This window comes from Parambassis ranga, chromosome 2 (assembly GCF_900634625.1).
Source record: "Parambassis ranga chromosome 2, fParRan2.1, whole genome shotgun sequence".
NCBI classification, from domain to species: Eukaryota; Metazoa; Chordata; class Actinopteri; family Ambassidae; genus Parambassis; species Parambassis ranga.
In genome coordinates this window covers 23,804,016-23,827,216 of record NC_041023.1, presented here as the reverse complement: position 1 = coordinate 23,827,216, position 23,201 = coordinate 23,804,016, and the positions used below count along the sequence as shown (strand labels likewise).

The following is a 23,201-nucleotide window of genomic DNA, read 5'->3' as shown; positions in this document are numbered from 1 at the left end:
TGGCCAATCAGACGTTACGATATTCAGAATTCATGCAACAGCCAATCATGTGGCAGCTTCTTCAAACGCACGTCATCGTTTTTTTCCTCAACTTGTAAACACGTGTAGGAAGCTCAACGTGTGCTCCTGTCGCAGCGCAGAACAATTAACAAGGTAATACAAGCGTATTGTGTGTAACATACGTCACATTTACGGCTTATATGTGCACTAACGGTTAAAATGTGGCATTAAAGTGTGTAGCTTCGAAGGGCTTTGGCTCACTAGTACCTTGTTAGCTAAATAGCTAACAGCGGATAGCTTGCTGCGGTACAAGCCTTTAAATCGAGGACACTAGTAGTTTTAACACGCATATACACATTATATTACATGACTTTAAAGTTGTTGCCAGATTTTTCCACACTATATGAGAGGTGTTTTATTTTAGTGAATGTGTTGTTAACACTAAGTTTATGTTTAGTTTGTTCTTTTGTATACACATCTCTATAATTAACAGCTAAACAGTCACTGATTTTTACCTGACTCTTGCCCAAACTGCAAAATTATCCACCTGGATGCTGGTTCATTTACACAGTTGCTGAAAGACATTGTCCCTTTTGTTGTTTCTGAATGTGGCTTTTTATTTCTCACTTCAAGTGTTCGTTATCTGGTGTTATTAAGAGTATTTTGTAGTCATACGAGAAGAGGCTATTGGCGGTTGCTCTCAAAGTATGTCAGAGAGCCTTAATTATTATTAATAATAGAGAATAATTCACTTCAGGCATAACCTACGTCTTTTCCATTTTCAACATGGTTGTTCTCAAATAATGTGAACAAAATGGGAAGCTCGACTGAAGGTATTGTTTTCCCAGATTGTCCTTAAAAATGGCTAAAAGCCTCAGGAGTAAATGGAAGCGAAAGATGCGGGCAGAGAAGAGGAAGAAGAACGCTCCCAAGGAGCTGGCCCGACTGAAACAAGCTCTGAGCCTGGATAAGAAAGGAGAAGCTGCCATGACTGACATGCAGGAGATCGCCACAGTGGTGCCAGCTGAGAAGATAAAGAAGCAGGGAGATGTTGTAATGGCTGAGGTGGAGGGTGACGGTGAGTGTTTAAATTGTGATTTTATGCAAAATGTGCCTTTACATGCACACCTCACTGAGCCAGCATCTGCATTTCAGATGGGAAGATGGACATGGACATGAAGCGCAACAAAAAAACTCTGTTGGATGAAAATGGACAGTATCCTGGATGGATGAGCCAGCGGCAGGCCAAGAAACTGAAAGCCAAGAGGGCGGCAAAGAAAGGAGGCCAGGGCAAGAAGAAGGGTATCGCCTGGTAAACCAGAGGAAACAGCTCTGTCTTAAAGACTTTGGGAGCAGAAACACAAGATGGTTTCATGTATTCTTGTGATGGGTTTTCTGCTTCTGCTCAGTGGATCAGATGGTTCATTGCTGAACCTGAAAATGTGCAAAAGTTCACTGTAGAAAATTGTTTTCATGGAGCTCCATTTTGATTCCAGGACTCTTAGTATGACTTGTGTCAGGTGTGTGTAATCTGTGCCCTTTTGTTTTCAGATAAAAAATTATTTCACTTTGCTGTAACTTTTTGTTTGGTCATACTTATCCCTTAGATGCAGGGCAAACATTTTCCTTACATTCAATAATTCACTTGAAGAGTGAATGACGTTACTCTGAACACTTCAAAGAAAATACTTAACATTGTTGGCATACAAACAACATTAAAATATTTTAATTCTTGCTAGTTCATCAGTTCATTGCAATCATCTATGTGAGACAGCGGAGAAGTGTTGTATCAGAGTGATTATATGAATACAACTGGATTCATGCATTCTGCTGAAGCGCTGACAGTAAGAAACCTGAGTTTGTTTATGTGAGGCTCGTGCAAACTGCTGGAACCCGTCACATCAGCTCAACGTAAGCGGCCGGGAAGAGGCCGATCTGTCCGTGGCACTGTCCCTTCCACCAGCCCTCATCAATCATCTCTATGTTAGTGATGATGTCATCAGGATTGAAGGAGATCTCATCATCTGCCTCTGTGTGAAAAGGAGACCAAAGGATGTGACATGATTAACAGTGAAAGTCTCTAGTAGTGTTTTTATTAACACTTTATGCTGCTGTGTGTTCATGGTAAAATCATGTAAAGAGGGGTTATTGATAAGTTTGTGGTCCAAGGTTTAGAGACAATAGTAAGTCTGCATCAAGGTGGAAGAGGGTCACACTGATCTCTGAGAGGAGGAACACCTCAGACCAGGGGTCTAACTCTCCTACAAAGTACGATGAGTGTATTCCAGGATGGCTGGATAAGGTGTGTATGTAGGAGGTGACTACACTGATACATGAAGAGGGATTAATAGATACTTAATTGATCCCCATGGGGAAAGTTCAGGTAAATGTGTTAGGTCACAAACTTATCAATCAACCCTGCACTTTGTGGCAGACAGACGTACCTCCTTGATAGTCGTAAATTGCTCTTGCCTTCTGGCCATGTGTCAGATCTTCGTAGTCGTCATCCACAGCTGTAACAGGAAGGCAGAAATATTTTGAATGTAAAAAAATGTCAGGTTCTATCTGATGGCTTGTACTCGGACAGACCTGGAGGTCCGGTTGGACACGGTGGTTCAGCTAGTTCCTCATACTCTGCATCATCCTCGTCCACCTCTGCTGACCTCTGAGGCAGAGGGGGCACGTCCAGGAAATCATCTGAGCGTGGAGGCAGCTCCGGGGGCTGGTCGTAATCTGGCTCATCCTGAAAGCAACCAGACATGGATTAACATATTTTGGACTTTGTTCCCTGGTCTATCTGTTGGGCCGAATTGTGGCACCTCTGGTGGCTCTGGTGCTTCCTCCTGCAGGTCTGGTGGTGGCAGGTCGTACTCTGGATCCAGCTCTCGAACAGGTGGTGGAGGAACTTCCTGTTCCCTGCCGCTCTGCTCCTGAAAGACACAGAATGAAGAGATGTTTCTTGATCACTGACGTCTCCTCATACGTTCAGATCCTGCAGCACGCCGTCACACACCTGCTCTCGGCTCTCTCTGGCTTGTCTTCTGGCTCTCTCTTCTTCTACTCTCTTCCTGTTCTCTTCGTCGGAGGCCTTGGCCATGTTCTCAAAGCGAGCCTTCAGCTTTCCTGCGCCTGCACTCGCTGCATGATGCAGGTAGAAATGAATCCAGTGACCTCGGCTAATTTTCTTATTGTGAAGGAGAAAAAATGAGCTTACAAGCTTCTATCGGCTGCGTCTTTTCATACGCAGTGGTAGGAGAGTCCATCTCAGAGAAACCTGCTGCATTCTAGAAATCAATAACAATTACTAGAGGATCAAAGATGGAGTGCTGAGGAAAACACGTGAAGTTACAAGTAAACGTTAGAGCGCTGACCTTATCCATGCGGTCTGTCTGTACTCCGTAGCGACCTCCGAACCCTGCTGAGTAATCTAAAGACAGACAAATGTGATAGATCCAGCGATCTGTCAGTCCTTTTGATATTTAAACACACCTGTGTCCTCACCTTTCTGGGACTGATGTTTCTCCGTCTCTGCTTTATAGTCATACCCAAGAGCAGCTTTGTCCACCTTCTCCTTCTCAACGCCAAACTTCCCTCCGAATCCCTTTGAGTAATCTGAAACGCGGAAGAGTTCAGGAAACACCAGGAAGTAAATAAACAGATGGATGTCACATGTGCTAACTCACCTTTCTGTGACTGATGCTTCTCTGTTTCTCCTTTGTAGTCGTATCCCAGCGCAGCTTTGTCCACCTTCTCCTTCTCAACGCCAAACTTCCCTCCGAACCCCTTGGAGTAATCTGGTGAGAGTAAAATGTAAAACATGAAGAAGACGGTAAAAGAAGTGACGACTGCTGCATGCCGAACTCACCTTTCTGTGACTGGTGCTTCTCTGTCTCGCCTTTATAATCGTAACCCAGCGCAGCTTTGTCCACTTTGTCCTTCTCAACGCCGTACTTTCCTCCAAATCCCTTTGCATAGTCTAAACCAATGACATGGAAGAAGCTCTTGAATGTAACTAACAATAATAAAGTTGTATGTTGGAATCTGATCAGCGCAGCTACCTTTCTGTGATCCATGTTGCTGCACTTCTCCTTTGTACGCATAGGTCATCGCGGACTGCAGAGAAAACATAGAAAACCTTAGACCCATTCGGTCCAGTACCTTTGGACTCTGCTGAACATGTCCTCTCACCTTATCCACACGGTCTTTCTGAACACCAAATTTCCCACCGAATCCTTGTGCTGCATCCTTCTGGGAGGAGTGCTGCTCAACCTGAGCCACATAGTCATGACCCAAAGCCACCTGCAGAGCAGACACACACTGTGTGCGTCAACAATGGAGTCCAATATACAAAGGCATCTCAAAGAATCCCCCGACCTTGTCCATTCGATCCTTCTCCACTCCGAACTTCCCTCCGTATCCGTACGACGCTTTGGGAACGTGCTCCTTCTGCTTCACCTGCTCGTGCTCCACGGCCACCTTGTTTCTGAGCTCTGCCACGCTGCAGGCAGCAAAAACACACACATCAGCACACAACACACACTAACAGGCGAGAAGTGTGAACAGACACAGAAACTGTAAGGTTGTTGTTTTTTACTGGCAGGCTGCATTAAAACACGTTTTTAACCTACTTTTAAAGGTGAAAAACTGAGCTGCATTTACCGCCAGGAAAGCTGGATTTACATGATTTATTGATTTTTTAACATCAGTTTTGAGCAGTTAATGTGAGCACCAACAGTGGTTATTCGTTTAAATCATCAATCATGTGTCCTGCTAGAGGAGGATGAGTAGGAAGGAGCTGTTAACTGTTCGGACATTCTCTATAACAAGGGATTTCTGCGTGGTGGTTTAAACCTCTGTGTCAGTGTCATCACCTCTGTTACCCATATTAGGACAGACTAGCTCTCTTAGCTGCTCTCACTTCCTCTTCCTGTCAGTGCACTCATTTTTTCCAGAAGCCGGCCCCGTGTTTAACCTCTTTCATACCTGATGTGCTCCTTACGCCCTGAGCCCTCAATGGTTTTGGCTCCCCACCTCTGCTCCTGTTCTGACACGTCATTCTTAAAAAAAGTAAAGAATGAGAGAGAGAGAGAGAGAGAGAGAGAGATTAACGGGTGACTGAGGAGTCGTCTCCTCCCTTCCTCCACCTCCAAAAACACCCCAGGAAGCACACTGTCACCTCAAAGTCAGGGTCCGTCTCCCAGTCATCCCCCTCTGCTGCCACCTTCACGCTCACATTGTGGCCCACCACTGACTTCCACATCTGGAGACAAAGAAAAAACAAACACACACAGGGAGCCACATTAAAGACGTTTTAAAGAATCATCTGTGCATCAGTTGTTCACGGTCTAATGTTGGACCACTGGGCTGTCTAAAAGTCCTAAAAAGGAAGTGAGGCCTCACTTCCCCAAAACAAAACACACTCCTGTATTAAAATATAATTGATAACATCATATCAGGCCAGTATAAAGGGGATTTTGGAGTAGTAACAACTTAAAAACAACAACAAACAATTCATTTATTTCTGTGTGTTATTAGTCAGTTTAAATCACATTTTTACTGCAAAGCTACTGGACGCACAGGATATTTTAAATACTTAACACACTGCGCAGGTTAGAAATACATTATATTTACATCGTTTCACCACATTAAGTTGAATTAAGCACGTATTTTAGCAACTTTAGCAACTTGTTCACTGTCTGCACCCTACTTCCTTAATTAGAGCGGAAACATATATACACACAGTAAAAACACACGCAGGATAAACTTTAGCAGTAAAATAAACACGTTACCTTCCAGCTGTTGCGCTGTGGGTCGGTTCGTGTGCAGATTAACAACAACAACAGTGTTCCGCAGGTTCTTCTTCACTCAAGGTGTGTCAGATTTATGGGCGACACCGTGAACGCGGAGCCCGCACACGTGAACGCGCGTTGATGTTAGCCGCACAAATGTCTTCTGATCATATCAACATGTAACACTGTTGTAGTGAACACAAATAACAACACAACAGCTGGAGGTATTTAATTTACAAATAAAAGGGGGAAAAATCCTAATATAATAAAGTGATGCGTTCAGCTGCGCTCGGAAATCTAAAATGAAGCTGCGCGTTTTAGGACAAATAAGATGATTTTAAGATGAGTTAATTAAATTAAACACTAACATTTGTGAGAGTTTCTGTAGTTATGTTCTTCAGTTTTTAAAGTTAGCTTTTAGCCTGTTGTTGCCAGGGTACAACACTTGGGGGCAGACTTACACAACTTTAAATATGAGTATGAAAGTCCATGACCAACAAACCGTCCACTTAAAAATATCCTTTATTAAAAGCTTTGAATGCGTGTCACCAATGACAGTGTTCCTTCTCCCATCAAGAACAAAAACAGCCTAGTGTGTGTGTGTGTGTTTTAAAGTACAAAGGAAAAGATAGTGTTTTAATTTTCTGGATTAAAATTAACTCACAAAATGTCTTGTTTTTCTCCCCATTGATAAATCAAAGCTTAACAAGTCTGGTCCCTGATCTAATCCACCAACACTTTTAATTACATTTTATTATTATTCTATACAGCCCTTTGATCAGTTTTTTACAATGTGTAAGATGTGCATTTAGAGAGAAGCTTTACCAACACAGTGTGACTTTAGACCCTGCTAGAACAATAAATGTCTCGCCAGAGGAGTTTATACCAGGACAGATATCATCAGGAAACAAGGCAGTCCTCCTGCTCTGCGGTAACATTTGCACCTGAAGGCATCTTAATCTGCCAAACAACAATTATTGTGTGCAGCAGAGGCATGGACGGGAGAGCCCTGCAGGATATGTAGGAGGGAGACCCAACATTCAGCTGGAATACATGTACATATGTACAGATATTACTGTGATTAAACATGTGATTCAAACAAGAGGAAAGTACAGGAGAACACAACACAGGAATGTGTGAGGGAAGAAGTTGCACTGTGCTCCATTGTGTGCATTAAAATGAGCAGATGAGGAAGATGGAACAAAAAACAGCTCGCCCAGAACCTCAAGCCATCATAAAGGAAAACTTTGAGTTAAATGTTGTTATATAAATGTTGCTGTGACTCTAAAGACATAAACCATACCAGGCTGTAAATGCCTTTATTTCTGCTGTAAAGTTTAGGTAAATGGGGATCGATTCACTTTTAGAGCCAGCCCTCTAGTGGCCATTTGAGGAACTGCAGCGTGTGTGTTTCAGCTTGAATTTGAAAGACGACACTTGCCCTGCAATATGAAATGTTGCTGGGCAAGCTTGGTCAGAGGACACAGTGCGACACTGGCACCTACAACACAGCTATCTGCTAATAACAATAATGCTAATTTTAAGTGTTATTTGGTAAATTCTGATTTTATTTTGGTTGTTTTTTTCCTAGCTCACCACAGTAATCTAACCTCACATTTAAGGGACAGATAGGTATTAATCTTACAGTATGTAGTATGTTTTCTTTAATGTAAACTGATCCTTACAACAAATCTAAAGGCACGTGAAGAACAACCATCTGCCCTATCACTTGATTCTACAGTTTTCACTACACTTTTCTTTTTTTATGAAGTTAAAACGTCCCTTTATCAAACACTGAAGTCATCCGAGACAGCAGCTCCCTTTATAAATCTCTATACTTTGGCTGATTCAGGCTAGTAAAGTGCATGTTTGTCTACAGGACGCCTCTTATACCCTTCTTTCATTTATCACGTGTAACATTATAAATAATATGGATGGCTTGGGTTCGTCTCTTTGCCCTCCCCTCCCTCCATCTCTCTCTCTCTTATCTGTGAGCTTTGTTAAAGGGAGCTGGTTTCTCAGAGGTATCCACCCAGGCAGAGCAGCAGCAGGATGTGCACAGTGAGCAGATAGAGGCTGAACAGCAGAGGGGTGCGCTGACGGGAGCAGAAGGCCACTCGGAGCATCCGCATCAAACCTGGTCCGCCTCTCCGAGTCTACGGGAGAAGAGACACGAGGTTACAGGAAGCACTCAGCTCATAAGTCTTTATTATTACAGTTATTGGGATGACAGATGAGGTGGTGCAGAACATTAGCGGAGTCTTACTCGAGTGACGGCTCCTTCCGGCGGCTCGATAAAGACGGCGGTCTCTGAGTGATCCTCTTCTTGTGCAGACTGCCATTTAGCCTGGCTGTGGCTAATGATAAACAATAAAAACAGATGTCAGCTGTCCTATCCTGTAGATGGCTGAAATCCATCACAGCAAAAAAAGGACGAGATGAAGTATTTAGGAAATCATCCCACTGGGCCTGAACTCATCACTTGTAGTCAATATTACAAACAGTTGGTACCGTTTGAGTCGATCCTGCGTCGCCATCAGCTGCTCCTCCACGGCCATCCTCTGCTGCATCTCCTCCTCTAATCTGATGAAGAGAAGTTAATCCATTAGTACCTGTGTGTGTCACATTTCTGGTATATGTAGATGCACACAGTACCTGCGCTGTAACTCTTTGAGCTCAGCGACATAGGTGTGGCTCTCCTGCAGGCTGCTCCTCTGCTCCTGTGGAGCTCCAGGAGGACTGTCCACTTCCTCCGTGCCCTGTGGGGAAATTAAACATAGTATCAATATAGTACCAATCCTGTGGCTCCACGGATTTAGGAATTGCAACACATTTTCAGCAGCATGATGTATTTTTTTTCTGAAAGTAAGTTAATATCAAAACTTAGAGCATGAAGGAAAGAAAATGATGTTTCTGTCTGTTTTGCATTGCCTTGAAGAGCAGTGTGGGAGGCTCTGACCATTGCTGTTGGCAGCACCATGTCCCAAAAAATATGTAAAAATAACACCAGTCCCCAAATATGTCTGAAGCAGCTGAGTGCTTGTGGACCTGAGATGGGTAGGCGGCTGTGTATGCTGTAAACATGTTTATTTCAGTGGTAAACTGGGGCATTTTATTCATGGAGGTCTATAGAAATAGAATAACTCCTGGAGGTTTTGCCTCTGGTTTTTTAAAAAAAGATGGTTTAAGCTGCTCTCACACACTTTTTCTGCTCTGTGTGAAAGGCACAGAAACAAAACAACGAGGTGTTGTAGCAGGTGTGTCCACAAAGCCAACCAAAAAGCAGAAAAATATTAAACAAAAAGCAGCATTTTATTCCATGATAATCCCAAAAAATATGTTCCATACTCCTACCTCTCTCTGATAGCGCTCCTGCTGCACTTTGGGCTTTTGAGTGCGGGCTTCTTCCAGCATGGCGGAGAGTTGCCGCAGTTGTTGGTCCCTCTCCGAGAGTGTGGTGAGCGTCTGCTGCTTCAGCTGCTCTGCTTGAGCCATCCAGTCGATACGCTCCAGCCTACAGAGAAAAACAACACAAAGTCACAAAGAAATCAAAGGATCTTTCTATAAAAACAGCTGCTTGTTTTGCTGCGCAGTGTCACCTGAGTGTCTCTATTTCCTGCTTGCCCGTTTCCACCACATTCTCCAGCTGTGTAATGACGCCCAGCATGTCTTCACTCTTCTTCTTCTCATCAAACAGTTCCTGGCAGACTTTAATCAGCTCTCCTGCTCCCAGCTGAGACAGCTCTGACTTCTGCCTCTTCAGCTCTGATGTCTGACTTTGAATTTGCTCCAGCTGCACATAAAGTGGATGCATTGGTTATATTATGATCATTCACCAAGAACACAGCAGAACATTTCACCAGGTCACTCACCAGTCTCTCCCTGTCATTCTGCAGGGCCTGTAGTGCATTTTTCAGCCCCCACACTTCTCCGGTGGAGCCTGCAGGGCTGCTGTGTGCAGGGGGGCCTCCTGCCCTGTTCATCTCCTCCAGTTTCAGGCTCAGTTCCTGGGCTTTGTTTAATGCCTCCTCCCTGCTGTCCTGGAGGGAGGCCATGGCTTTAGCAAACGATTCGTTCTCTGTTCTCAGCTGCTTTGTCGCCTCTTTCTCCTCCAGGAGCTTCTGCTCCACATTGAGCAGGTCTCGGGCCAGCTCCGCCACCCTCTCCTGAGCGCTCTCAGACTCCGTGCGCATCACTCCTCCCTCCCATCGCAGCTCAGCCAGCTCTTTGCTTTTGCTCTCCCGCTCTTGCCTCTCCTCATGAAGACGCTCCTCCAAGACCTCCACCTGCTCTCTGGCTGCCTGCAGCTGCTCCCGCAGCTTCTCTATCTCAGCACCAGGAGCATCGATGACCTGATCTTTCGCTCTACTGTCAGCAGCCTGACTGAGAGTCTCGCTCTCCACTCTGTGAACCACAACTTCTGCCTCTCTGGCTCTGCTCAGTCTCTCTAACTGACCTTGTAACTCCTGGCATTCTTTTTCCAAAGATGCAACACGCTGTCTCTGTGCTGCCAGTTGCTGTTTGTGCTGGGACTCCTTCATGCCTAGGACTTGATTGAGTTCTTCTCGGTAGCCATGAAGCTGAGCAGCCAGCTTCCCCTTTTCAGCATACAGGTCGTCTCTCTGGACCAGCAGAGAGCGCAGCTCCTCCTTCAGACTGTTGTTCTCGCCTGCCGCCTCTTGGATTAAACCATCCTTCTCCATCATCACCTGAGGCACAGCAAAGATGTTTAATGGGTGCTACAATAACATCTGAAACCTTTTAAAACATTTAAAACACAGTGTGTTACCTGTAGGTGTTTCTCCTCCAGTTGCTTGTACGTGTTGAGGACTCTGTCTCTGTCTTCCTGTAAGGAGCCCATGGCCTTCATAAATGAGTCCAGCTTGGCTTTTCTGTTGTTGCTCTCTTCCTCTGCCTTCCTCAGCTTTTCTTCTAGATCCCGCAACTCCCCTCTTCTCTGCTCCAGCTCCTCTTCAGCCTCTTGTGCCCGACTGTCGGCTTCCTTTCTGGCCTCCTCTGCAGCCTGAGAAACAAACAAACGATGACAAAGTTGTCATGTAATATTTGCTACGTGGTTTCTCGGTAACCTACCTTAGCAACAGCTTGCTCCTTCTCCCCAAGCATCTCTACTTCCCTCCTCTCTTTCTTGTTTAACTCGGCCTGCAGACTCTCATTGAAGGCCTTTGAGGATCGCAGGTCTGTTTCCAGCTGCTCTAAGTTCAGACACAGTCGCCTCTCTTCTGCTTCCCGCTCTCTCAGCTCCATCCTTGTTTGGTCGACTTCACCCTGCAGTCTGCTGACAGCCTCTTCCAGAGCCCGACCTCTCTGATGAAGACTCTCCACCTCATTTTTTAGAGCATGGGCTTCATTTTGTGTCGACTGCAACTCAGCTGTAGCTTGCAGGAGCTTCGTCTTCTCCTCTTCTAGAGCAGCACAGCTCTCTGCGACTTTCTTTTCTTCTTCTTTCAATGTCAGCTGCCAGTCTTTGTCTGCTTTCTCTAATCTGAAAGACAAACATTCACTCAGTTTCATTCAGTAAAACAAGGGATAAAAAAGAAATCAGACATTGTTATACCTGTTAACTGAAATTTCGAGCTCCCCTCTCAGTGCAGATTCTTTCTGAAGTTGTTCTCCAAGTTCCTTTGCTCGTGTTTCAGCCTCTCGAACCTCAGCCTCCTTGCTCTGCAGAGCGCTGTTAAAGCGTGTCTCCCACTGCCGGGCCTCGTCCAAGACTCTGTCTCTGTCATCTTGCAGTGACGACATGCAGCGTGAGAATGCAGCTAACCTGGCCAGAGACTCATCCAGACGGGCCTGCATCTCCTGGGCTTGTGTCTCAGCTCCCTCTGCCACTGCTCTGGCCTCCTGAGTTGCCTCCTCTTCCTTCTCCCTCTCTCTGTACGCCTCCTCCAGCCTCAGCTCCATCTCCTTCAGCTCAGCTCCCAGCCTGAATCTCACAGAGTCCAGGGTCTGCTCTGCCTCTGTTTTCAGCATAGCCTCTCTCTGCTGGAGGCTTTGCTCAATGGATGTTTTTGCTGCTAAGGCCTCTCTCGCCTGTTTCTGCGTCTCGTCCAGTTGGGATTTACAGCTCACCAGTTCTGCTTCAGTCCTCGTCAGCTCCTCTAGAGTTTTGGAAGTCTCCAGTTGGGACCGTTCTAGTTTGCTGCTGAGCTCATCGTGGCCGAGCTGCAGAGCCTTGGCTTCTCGACCCACTTCACTGATCCTCTCCTGGTACTTGATGCAGTCCTTCTGCAGCTGCCGGACTTCCAGCTGCTTCTCCCTTAGCAGTTCCTCCAGCTGACGTGCTCGGCTCTGGCTGCCTTCTTTCACCCTCTGAGCAGACCTCAGCAGCTGCTCCAGCTCCCTCTGCTTACCAGACTCGGCTTCGGCCTCAGCTCGTTCCCGTTGGGCCTGCCTCATGTCCTCTTCCAGCCTGGCAGCGCGTTCCTTTTGACTCTGAGCCTCTGCCTCCAGTTCAGCTCGCTCCCTCTCCAGCCTCTCCACCTCCCGCTGCAGCTCAGCGAGGTGCTCACGGTGATCCGCTGCTTCCTGCTGATAGCCAGCAATGCTCCCGTTGAGCTGAGCCAGCTGGTTCATTAGACGCTCCTCCAGGTTATCTTTTTCAGTTTCAAGGCTTTTGAGGAGCTCCTTGAACTGGGTTTCCCTCTTCGAAGACTCTTCAATTAGGCTCTTTTCTCTCTCTTTGCTCTCCTGAAGGCACTTCTCTAAAGAAGGAGTAAGAGTTTCCTTCTCTTTGCTCTCCTGAAGATCTTGTTGAAGTGAGGCCAGTTCAGCTCTGAGTCCAGTCTCCCGTTCCTGCCACACCTCCCTCTCTGCGTTAACAGCTGCCTCCATCTCCCTCATTTTACTTTCTAATGCTTTTTCTTTATCTTCGCTCAGCAGCGAATGTGTTTGTGATGCAGACACTGCATCTATCTGATCAGCTCCAGCCTCTTCTGGAATGCTCTCTCTGTCCTCCTGTGGACTCTCAGCAGGCTCTGCTGTTGTCATGACTCTTTCTGACTGCTGTGCAGTGACGACCTCTTCCACCACAGCTGAAATTTCAGTTTCTCTTTCTCCCATTTCAGCAATTTGTTCTCTTAACTCCTCCACCTGCTGGCCTAAAGAGTCTCTTTCTGCCACTGCAGTGTCCAGCTCAGCTTTCAGAGCTCCCACGTCCTCCTGAAGTTGTTGGACCTCAACTTTGAGAGCCTTTCTGTCTCCTGTTTTCACAGGCTTCTCCTGCATCTCTCTCAGTCTCTCATTCTCCTCCTCTAACTCTAATATCTTTTGCTGTTTTGTTTTGGCAAACTTTCTCATCTTGTCTTTCACTGTGTCCACCTCCTTCTGCGCTTCCTCCGCCTGCTTTTCAGCTTCCTGCCTCGCAGCCTCGTGAGTCCTCACCTTGGCTGCCAAATCCTGCCTCTCCTGCCGGGCCGCCTCGAGGACTCGTCTCACTCGCTCTGCCTCGTCACTCACGTTTTCATAAGACTTGAGCAGAGTCTCGTACTCGTCCTTCATGCCTTGAACCTTCTCCTCCCACTCTTTGCATGTTCGGCTAGCTTCCTCTTTTGCCAGCTCCACCTCTCTCTTACAGGCGTCTTTCTCATTGATTATGCCTTCCATGGCCAGCTTGAGGCTCTCGCATGAGGATCCAAGACTCTGGTTCTCCAGTAAGGTATGGTCAACCTCATCAATCAGTCGAACTCTTTCAGCTCTCAGCTTCTCCAGCTCATCTTCTGCTGCATCAATCCTCTGCTGCAGCTCTGTTATGGTCTGTTCTGTTGATGTTAGCTGCTCCTTCTGGGTTTTGTTTTCTTTCAGGGCCTCTTTACGTGAGATCAGAGCCGCCTGAAGTTTCCGCTGAAGCTGCTGGATCTTTGCCTCGCTGTCATCCTCTGCTTCTACCCTCTGAGTTTTTTCTTGCTCTGCCTTCAGCTCTTCCTGTAAAGAAGTGATCAGCTGATCCTTCTGAGCCACTGTGTCTTGCATTGAGTGAATGAGTGAGTTCTGTTCACTCAACTGCTGACTGAGATCCATTATCTCGTGGTTCTTGTTGTCAAGAAACTGCTTGAAGCCTTCCACTTCAGCCTGAAGAGATGCAATCGATGATGTGGAATGTGCAGATGCTGCTTTTGCTGCAGCTTCCATCTCTGCTTTTAGGGTTTCGGCGTAAGACTCTGCTTGTTGATGCTTTTCTCTCAGATCATTAATTTCCTCTGAGAGTGCATCAATTTGTCTTTCCTTTTCTCGTGGTGTTTGGAGCTCTTTGCCCAACTCCAGAACTTCAGCCTCCTTCAGCAACAGACTGGTCTGCGTTTCCTGCAGCCGTTTCTCCAGATCAGTGTTTGCCTCCTGCACAGACCGGATCTCCTCTCTGAGAGCTTTCAGAGATTCCTCCATCTGTGCAGAGCTGGAATCAGGCGACTCTGCAGGAGCCAGATTGCTGGACTGTGGCTGTGATGAATCCGTCTCAGATGCAGCAAAGTCCACCCAGTCCTCCTGGACCCAATCATTTGCTGCAGGCTTCTCCAAACTATCACCTGCATGCTTGGGCACTTGGCGAGGTGGCTCCTCTTTGTCAGCACTCACTTTCTCTTCCACTTCTCTCAGTTTAGTAAGAAGAACTTCTCGTTCGCCACTCTGCACCTCAAACCGCTCCATCAGCTCACTGTATTCTTCCTTTTGCTGCTTCAGTTGTTCACGGTGGTGTCGATCTTTTTCTTTGGCTTTGCGAATCGTTTCCTTGCGGGACTCTTGTGCTTCTTGAACCTTCTTCTGAAGCATTTCACACTCTGCTTCTAGAGAAGCCACCTGTGACTGTAAAGCAGCTGTTTCAGAGGAAACGTCAGCCTGTTGAGAGCTTTCAGCTTCTTCACTCAGTTTTCTGTTCAGAGTCAGCGTGTCAGCAAGAACCTGATCCTGTTGGCTAATTTTCTGCTTCAGAGTCTCAGCTTCCTTGTCTTTGGATCGTAGAGCTTCCACGAGCTCCTGGAGTTTAGCCTCCATTTCCTGAATCTTGTGTTCTTTCATTTTTTCTTTCTCTGGGATATTTTCAGGAAGTCCTCCTGCTGTTGTTTCATCTTTCTCCTTCTGTTTCTTTGCTTCTTCCTCAAACTCAGAAACCTTCCTCATGAGCTCTTTGCGCTGCACAAGTGCCACCTGCAGCTTCTTCTTTGCATTTATCAATTGTGTTTCAAGAATTTCTTTCTCTTTTCGTAAGGTAGCGACTTCATCACCTACATGAGCAGGCGAGTCATCACGAGACGCTTTGTGTTTTTCCAGTTCGACTACCTGCTCCCTCAGTTTACTGACCTCCCCGTCTATCTGGAACTTCTCCTCTTCAGCCTGAAGGAGTTTAGCAGACATGCTGTCGTTCAGCTCCATCATCTCTTGCTCTTTCTGGCTGAGTCGAAGCTGCAACTCACTGATGTCCGAGTCCTTCCTAGACAACGTCTCATTGTGGAGATCTGATGTCTGGGAGTACTCCAATATGCTGTTTTCCATTTCTTGAAGCCTCCTTTCCAGCTCAGAGGAGAGGAGCTCCCTGTCCTCTAGCTGAGCACTCAGCATCCTGGCCTGGCCTTCCTGCTCAGAGAGAGCTTGCTGGGTCATTTCCATGTCTGTCTGCAGAGCCTGGATCTTCTGCTCCTTGGTTTTATTATCAGTGTTCAAGATGTCTATCTGTTCTTCTAGAAGCTGCATTTCTACGCTGTGCTTCTCCACCACAGAGCTGTCCTGTTGGGAGTGGATGTGCAGCTCCTCTCTGGCTGATTTGAGCTCTTCTGTAAGACTTCTGGTCTGGGACTCTGCCTCTTCTTTTGCCACAGTGAGGGACTCTGTTGCCTCTTCTAGACTCTTAATTTTCTCTTGTGACTCGGCTGCTGCTTCTCTGAACCTCTGCAGCTCAGCTAAAAGTTCACTGTACCTCTTCTGGAGTTCCTCAGCTAAGGCCTGAGCAAAGACCTGACTGGCATTGGACTCTGTCACGTTAACAGAGCCGTCTGTGGAGGACGAACTCTGCTGAGTGAGATGGACCTGAACCGTCTCTCGGATGAGAACAGAGGAGGATTCCACTTGGACTGTGGTGGTTTCCTGCTCCATGCCCGTCGCCACCCATGACTGGTTAAAGTCCTGCAGGATGGAAGGCCACTCCTGACCTCCATCTTGATTCACAGCTTCCAGGAGGGTCCAGCTGCTGTGTGCCACCTCTGAGTCACTGCTGGCGACCATCTCATCCGAGGAGGTTCCTTTGGATTCCTCTGGGGACTCAGACTGTCCAATCAGCTCTGGGCTACTCTCATTACCAGCTGAAATGGAGAGGACAGATGTGTCCTCAGCAACTAAGGTGGTTTCTTCTTCTTGTGTGTCCTCCATGAAGACTGCGGAACTATCAAGAGGAGCTTCATTGGCATCTTGATGCTGATCCTGATCTGTGGTCTGTTCATAGTTTTCACCGGATGCCTGAACCTCACTGGGGCTGCGTGTAGCACCTAGTGCGAGGATTTCCCGCAAGGCAACCAGTTCGTTGTCTTTTTCTAACAGCTGCTGTTCCAGGCCTCGTATGTGTGCTGTGTAAGGGAGGGAAAACATCAAGTTTATGCTAAAGAAATAAAGGGTATGTGCTGCTACTACACTGTTATTTTAAGTGAATATGTAACTTTTTAAAAGCAGAATCAATCCATGAAAATATCTGTGGATGCTCTCATTCATCCAGGTCATAGTCATTTCCAAGAGTTTAAATCGAGGCAACTGGACACTTCTGGCAATCATTTAGTCCAGTTGCCTCGATTTAAACACTTGGTAAGGAAAAATTCATGAAAACTCTTAATACAAAGCCTCACACAAAGGGTGAGCAATAAGAGGACACTTCTGCGTACCTTTGTCCGCTTCAGATGAATCCTGTGAAGGTTCTGCCTCATTCTTTGTGTCTGAGATCTGACAGAACAAAACAAAGTTACTGTCGGAGTAACTTTAAACCAACCAAACCTCATCAGTTCAGCCTTCAGTCTGAGATAAATTGAAGACATTCTATCACCGCGTTCAAGGATACCACGGGACAGACACACACAAAACATAACCGAAAACACAGAAACAAAAAATATAAGAAGTGATTTAGAAAGCCTGTATGATTGCAGCTCCAGTTTAAATCTCTGTTGCATACATGTGAAGTGAAGGTCGGCTCAGCTGTTCATAACAGTGGATCAGTGCAGAGGGGATTAGACTGACTTCGTCGTGCTCCAGTCAAAGCCTGTGTGTCTGTCTGTCTGCTGTGTGACCCTGCCTCTGTTCTGTCTGAGTCTTTACCTGTCCCGACTGAAGCTGTGACCCTGACCAGGTGCAGGGGGTCAGAGCGGTCAAACTGTGTTTTAACTGACTTTGCATAGCCTATTTTTATATCATGTAAACAAAGAGACGATGAATCAGAAACTTTGTACAAAGACTGAGAGACTCTTTGTAAAGATGTTACAGTGGCTCTATTTTAAGACATCATTGACAAACACCTTCCAAAACCTTGTGTGCCATTTCTGTTTGCTGACAGATTAATTTGCATTTGTGAGCAGGAAGGAGATGATAGAGAAATGCAAAGTCCTGCTGTCAGGACATTGTTTTCTTTCTATTTTTTATCTTCAGGACCACTTTAGCAGCAGTGTGCATGACTCAGCACTGACCGTGTTAATGTGCTGCTTCAGCTCCTGAATCTTTGCAGCGGCCTCCTCCTCGTCTGTAGTTTTTCTGTCCAGTTGATCTGAAAAAAAAAATAGACATTCATGTTAGTCAAGAGACTTGATAAAGAGACACACGGAGCTCCAGACACAAAGCTCATACCCTGAAGGGTTTCCATGGACTGGGTGAGCTGCACACAGCGTTCCTCCTTTTCACTGCATTCATCTTTCAGCTTTGTAAGCCGTGTTTCAATTGACTGTACGGCCTCCAGGAGAAGGGATGGTTCAGCGAGGGCTTCCTCTGGCACCGGACTCAGAGAACTTAGATGTCTCCAAATTTCATCCACGATTTCACCCTTCCTCTGCATATCTTCTCGCTCCTCTCTGAGGGACGCCAGCTCTGTCTCCAGTTCATCCGATTTCTCGTGGACAGCCGCCTCTCTCACAGATGCAAGTTCACTTTCAAGCCGAGCAATATCCGCTCGGTCTCTCTCTGAAGCATCCCTGCTTGCTTGGACGGCTGCACTCTCAGCCTCTTTCACCAGAGTCAGCTCCTTCTCCAGTCTGGCCACTTCCATCTTCTCCCTCTCCAGATCCTCCTGACTAACACGCTCCACCTCTCTCAGGGAGGCCAGCTCACTCGCCTGCCTCTCCACCTCAGCTGTCCTCTCTCCCTCCAGGGCCTCCAGGTTGGCTCTGAGAGCTGCGAGCTCAGCATCAGCCCTGCTAGCCTGCTCCTCCCTCAGCTTGACTGACTCCGTCAGCTCCTGCTCCATCTGCCTGAACTGAGCAGTCAGGATCTGAGCACAAAGACACAGATGAGATGTGTGGGTGTGTTTTGCATGACTCAAACAAAACATTGCCATTTAGATGTAGGGTGTGTCTTGGTGCTTTCTGTAGGCATCTGTATTCAGAGCCAGTCTCAAAACCAACATGCTTTAAGCTGCTGAACAGGATCTGTACCTGCTTTTGTTGATCAGCGCTGCTCACTTCTTGCTGCAGCATTTCCAGCACCTGAGACCGAGAGTTTAAGGCCTCTTCCAGCTCCTCATACCGCTGTTGTGCAGCATGCAGAGTCTGGTAAAGACGGCAGAGAAAGTGTAAGGCAGGGCTGCAGTTATTGGGCTATTTTAGCACCTATATAAACATTTTAACAAATTATTAACCATGAGTCTCTGCTTTGAAATGTTTGTGTTGTTAGCTGCACTATTAGCATGTTTCTGCTACAAACTTATTTATCTGCTTGGTGCTTGAACTAGAAGGTAGTCAAGCAACAGTAGTGTGCTACACGTATAGGTTGCTACATGATTAGCATGTTCTTATGTTTGCTCTGGACCTCTGGAAAATGAATAGAAAGCGGAGGAAGCTAATGTTTACAACAAACCGTAAACAACACTTGTGATATTTGTAGTATGTCAAATAATACAGCTCTTATTAGATGTATTAAATAACTGCAGCAGATCAGAAGTTAAATGAGTCAAGTATTAACAAAGATGTTGTTTATGTTACCTGCTGGAGCTCACTGTCGCTCTGAGACTCCGTTGTGACCTTCAGCAGCTCCTCTTCATGTTTCTGGATCTGTTCCTGGAAGCGCACATCCTTCTCACAGACGACAGCCTGCAGCACCCGCAGCTAAGCACAAACACATCACTTGTCTCTCAGCGAAAGCATTCTCATTAAGGTATTTAGTAACACAGACAGAAGTGGTCACCTGGTCAGCGTGGGCAGACTCCTTCTCTTGGAGCAGCTGCTCGGTGGACTGGAGTCGCTCTTCCAGCTGCCTGCTTTTAGCTTCTTCCTTGATCAGCTTGTTCTTCAGTTCTTGGAGTTCCTCCTCGGCTGCAGCACCAGATCCTGTGAAAGAGCTGTCTGGACTCTAATAAGGGGGGAAAACGAAGTGGAGACAAGATGAAATGATGGAAGTGTGGTGAGTTTTCATCATGTTCACTCAACTATGAAACATGGGAAATTATATTAAATATTACAAAACCAGGATATAGAGGCTTAAAAATTGTATTGACGTCTAAACGAAGAATAAAACTCACTGTTGCTCCTCCTTGACCTTTCAACTCAGATATCTGTTTGTTGAGTGAGGCCATCTTGGCTTTGGCCTGCAGTTTAAGTTTGGTGAAGCGAGCCTCAGCTTCTTCTTTCTCACTCTGTGACAAACAAACAAAACAAAATCAAAAATGTGCACACAAAAAACATAACCACACATGTATTACAATTGACCTTAAACTGTGCATCTTTGCTGCTCAGCTCAGCGTCCTTCTGTACCAGCTGTGTGTCTTTGTCTCTAATGAGCTCCTTCAGTTGGACCACCAGTTGCTCCAGGTGGGCCAGCCTCTCCATGGCCTCCTCTGGCACCTCAGAGTCCGGTGCAGGCTGGCCCTCACCAGTAGGGAGCTGAGGCACGAGCTCGCCCTGCAGTGGGAAACAAAAACAGGTCAGATCACGTTTTAAATATAATCTAGGTTGGTCAGATTACGACTTATTTTGAACCTTCACAGCAGCGGCACAGTTTAAAAAAATGTTTCCTTGAACATGCAGACAATCTGGAGCCAAAACTGTTATGCTTATGTGACATAAAGACAAACATTTCTTCATATTCTTGCATATCTATGGAAGATATTTTTGTACAGATATGACACCTGTTATTGTCAGCTTGTGCTTTTCCATTTTGGGAAAAATCTACAGATAAAAACTACAGGCACAGTTGGTGTTTCTACGTCATTAAAGGCTGTTACGATTAGATTAAGATTAAGAAACCTTTATTAGTCCCACAATGGGTGTTTTCTGGGTGTTTATGTGTTGTTTTCTCTCACCTGTGGGTCTCCATCCGGGCCCTCCTCTCCAGAGAGTTCCTGGAGGACCGTAGCCAGGCGGCTGAACATAAAGACGGCACTCTGAGGAGATGACAAACAAAAACCATGAGTGTGCACCTTCTGTGCAGACAAACACTAACAAATTGTAACGCTGCTGCTTCTTGTGTGATAAAATGTTGGGGATGCGCTGAGTGAAGTTTTTCCACATAATTTCAATTTTAGGGCTGGTCAGACATAGCTCCACTGGAACACTTGTTTATATCTACACTACCGGTAACAACAATCAAGAGATCAATTGAAACTATGATTTAACTCATTTTTGCACCTTAAGCGGTGAAATTGAGTTAATTATGAATGTGCCCCCACAAATTTAAATAAATTAGATTTTAAATAGAGTCAACTGACAAAAAAAACCTCCTAAAAAGTAAAAAATAAATTTATAGAAAAGTCTTTGAAAAGAAAAGTCTGTCTTATGAGAAGTAATTTTTTAACGTTAGCGTTAATTTAACATATTTAGTCTTATTAAAAACGGATATTTAAAAAAAACAAAAAAAATCAGAGGCAAAACATTTGGAGACACTCCCTAACCTATTCCGGCCGAACTGGACCGGACAAAGCCGAGTCTTCACGAACCGGCCGCACACTCCACTGCGGCTGCGTCACTCTTTTTGTGAACAGCAAAGATTAAAGCTAGCTAACATGAAAATGAAAGACAAACTTTCCCTGCGGCTGGACGCCGATATTTTTATAAAGCAGTAGACACATTTTAAGATGAAGATACGCTGAAGTGAAAAGGATGCTCTGGGAAAACATCCACCTTTTACTGTGACTGTAGTTTCCATGATACAGTAAGTTAGCTAAGGCTACTCAGCAAGCTAACGATGCTAACAGGTAAATAAGGACCGCGGCTTTAAAACCTGCTCCGCTCCGAGTCTTTTCTCCTTCGTGCATGACAGCGCTGCTGTTCAGCTCAGACGGGATTTTAATTTTAAAAGAAAGGACCTTTGACTCACCTGTGTGCGTGCTGCCCAGGTAAATGCGTCCGGTTTTTATTTGATATATTTCCTCGGATGGATTTCAGAGCATAGCCACATCACCAAACACTCCCGGAAACAAAACTTCCTCTGCTCTGATTGGACAGCGGGGATCTACGTGTGTAAGGGAGTGTCTGCAAATATACATGCCTACTCCTTATTAGGGGGAGTATCTGCATAAATATGCAATTGCAAATGAGCAATTGAGCCTAAAAACAGCATAAAGACAGCAAAGAGAAGAAAAGAGTGTAAAGATGGCAGGACACGACCAAAGAGTCAACCTGATCATAAACCACGGCAGGCAGCTGGGGAGGAGTCTGCTGCTGCTGGCCCACTACACCACAGTGTTTGTGGCCTTCGTGGGCCGCACTGTGCAGTGGATGGTGGATGCACTGAAGTGGACCAGCATTTTTGCGCGAAACACAGCGTCACTGTTTGACTCCATCGGCAGACACCTGCACTGGTGGAAGAGGAAAAGTGTGGCCAGCGGCGGCAGAGAGATCTGCTCGGGCGGGGAACCACAGTGAAGTTCAGTCCATGTTAAAGCCAAAATAAAGCTGGAATATGAAGGAAAGCTGGTCATGAAGAAAGAAAAATGAGGCCTTACTGAAGTTACAGAGACATAACTTTTTATCTTTTTAAGCTCTGAACACGTAGCCGTTTGTTACGCAGTGATGTGTTACTTTTAAAACACTTTTTCAGGCCATAGAAAAAGACAAGAAGTTGCTGCCAGTGTCACAGCTGCTGATATAACAGCACAGACACTGTATGTCGCTCTCATGTCTCAATGTTGCACTGCGGCAGAGACTACTGTCAACAGCTAAATGTGCTTTTTGTTGTTATTTTCTACCTGTGGTTTTCCTGAAACTAACATTTCTGGTCAGTATAAACATTAAGACTACAGCTAAAGTCTTATTTTTTAATCGTATATACCTTTTGTATGAAGATTTAAACTAGAATTAGTTTAAGCACTAACACATACTGAATGTATGTATGTTTTTTATGACATTAGCAAGTTGTAGTAACATGGTGTAAAAGCATTAACGGCACATTTATGCCGAAATTACTGATTATTTTCACTACTAACTCAAACTGTGATGCCTTCTTGGTTTAGTCTGTGGTATCCAAATAAACCAAATTATTTAAAGTAATTGTGTTAATATGTGAAAAAAACTGATTAAAGTGGCTTCTCTCAAAGTTTGTTTTCATAAAATGTCAAAAAGTTTACAACATTCAGTCAATTTCAGGAAATATTTTCACTTTTCTACACAAAATTCTGTGTCAGGATCGTAGACCTCCACAAGGTGGTCTACAGAGGTGATCGCTGTCAAAATGGCGACCACTGACTCTGATAGCGTCAGAAATCTGCTTCATAAATGTCAAATTGTCTCTCAGCAAGCTGACACCTTAGACATTTAGATAAAGCATCACTGTGTCCATTGAGACCATGTCCTGGATCTTGTCAGTGTCACTGGGTCCTGTGATCTCTCTGTGGGCAATGAGACAGGATCGATATGTACACTGTGCTAAGAGTATGACAGCTGTACCACTCATGCTTCGACTCCACTCGCTGAGCAAGGAGTTCGGATGCATGACTGTGCTGGTCGTCCCGTCTCGGCACGTGACGGATGAAAGCTGCACTGTGTCTGTCAGCACATCTCAGGGTAAACCTGTCCTTTTAATGGGGAGATTATGCTGATCATCTGCATGTTTGACTGGATTACATCCAGCGATTAGACCCAAGGAGAACACAGAGGGGGTGGGTGGAGCATGGATCACCTCAACCCCAAAACAAAGCAGCCTACAAAAGGCCCCTGCCGGCTGCCACTCGCACCCTTAGAGTCCCGCTGTTGTGTGACTGTGAAGAGGGAGAACCTCCGCTTCACAGTA

General features: G+C 45.7%; 3 protein-coding genes across 5 annotated transcripts; 1 reads left to right on the top strand and 2 right to left on the bottom strand.

Annotated features, from left to right (window-relative positions):
• Positions 1-23: 23 nt before the first annotated feature.
• llph (LLP homolog, long-term synaptic facilitation factor) lies at positions 24-1,734 on the top strand. Its single transcript, XM_028400690.1, has 3 exons — positions 24-153; positions 849-1,078; positions 1,156-1,734. The coding sequence occupies exons 2-3, from the start codon at positions 862-864 to the stop codon at positions 1,314-1,316; spliced, it is 378 nt and encodes a 125-aa protein (XP_028256491.1). The 5' UTR covers positions 24-153; positions 849-861; the 3' UTR covers positions 1,317-1,734.
• Positions 1,710-5,931, bottom strand: hcls1 (hematopoietic cell-specific Lyn substrate 1). 3 transcript variants are annotated; one of them, XM_028400667.1, is made up of 16 exons: positions 5,790-5,931; positions 5,177-5,260; positions 4,984-5,057; positions 4,375-4,498; positions 4,189-4,299; positions 4,059-4,113; positions 3,866-3,976; positions 3,684-3,794; positions 3,502-3,612; positions 3,372-3,427; positions 3,215-3,284; positions 3,014-3,138; positions 2,820-2,930; positions 2,590-2,743; positions 2,445-2,513; positions 1,710-2,030 (listed from the first exon to the last, which is right to left on the bottom strand). In XM_028400667.1, exons 2-16 carry the CDS (start codon positions 5,258-5,260, stop codon positions 1,897-1,899), a joined length of 1,500 nt encoding a protein of 499 aa, XP_028256468.1. In that variant the 5' UTR covers positions 5,790-5,931; the 3' UTR covers positions 1,710-1,896. The 3 variants fall into 3 exon arrangements, with proteins under 3 accessions (XP_028256468.1, XP_028256467.1, XP_028256469.1); XM_028400666.1 differs by having other exon boundaries at positions 4,059-4,299; XM_028400668.1 differs by lacking the exon at positions 3,684-3,794.
• A 362-nt stretch (positions 5,932-6,293) lies between these two features.
• Positions 6,294-21,400, bottom strand: golgb1 (golgin B1). The gene is made up of 20 exons (XM_028400646.1): positions 21,291-21,400; positions 20,278-20,358; positions 19,685-19,876; positions 19,498-19,611; positions 19,164-19,328; positions 18,962-19,084; positions 18,416-18,529; positions 17,616-18,252; positions 17,459-17,535; positions 16,667-16,724; positions 11,365-16,357; positions 10,881-11,292; positions 10,579-10,812; positions 9,662-10,498; positions 9,389-9,582; positions 9,144-9,303; positions 8,445-8,548; positions 8,301-8,372; positions 8,056-8,146; positions 6,294-7,945 (listed from the first exon to the last, which is right to left on the bottom strand). Exons 2-20 carry the CDS (start codon positions 20,344-20,346, stop codon positions 7,808-7,810), a joined length of 8,784 nt encoding a protein of 2,927 aa, XP_028256447.1. The 5' UTR covers positions 20,347-20,358; positions 21,291-21,400; the 3' UTR covers positions 6,294-7,807.
• Positions 21,401-23,201: the final 1,801 nt, after the last annotated feature.

Bases quoted from the DNA above. Each gene is read 5' to 3' on its own strand.
- llph (XM_028400690.1), top strand. From the start codon at position 862: ATGGCTAAAAGCCTCAGGAGTAAATGGAAGCGAAAGATGCGGGCAGAG. The intron at 1,079-1,155 runs GTGAGTGTTTAA...TCTGCATTTCAG, and splicing joins GGCTGAGGTGGAGGGTGACG to ATGGGAAGATGGACATGGAC.
- hcls1 (XM_028400666.1), bottom strand. From the start codon at position 5,260: ATGTGGAAGTCAGTGGTGGGCCACAATGTGAGCGTGAAGGTGGCAGCA. The intron at 4,499-4,983 runs GTATGAAAGAGG...TGCTGCCTGCAG, and splicing joins GGGCGTAAGGAGCACATCAG to CGTGGCAGAGCTCAGAAACA. The intron at 3,285-3,371 runs GTCAGCGCTCTA...ATTGATTTCTAG, and splicing joins AGACAGACCGCATGGATAAG to AATGCAGCAGGTTTCTCTGA.
- golgb1 (XM_028400646.1), bottom strand. From the start codon at position 20,346: ATGTTCAGCCGCCTGGCTACGGTCCTCCAGGAACTCTCTGGAGAGGAG. The intron at 11,293-11,364 runs GTATAACAATGT...TTTGTCTTTCAG, and splicing joins CTCGAAATTTCAGTTAACAG to ATTAGAGAAAGCAGACAAAG. The intron at 10,499-10,578 runs GTAACACACTGT...GCTGTGCCTCAG, and splicing joins TGGAGGAGAAACACCTACAG to GTGATGATGGAGAAGGATGG.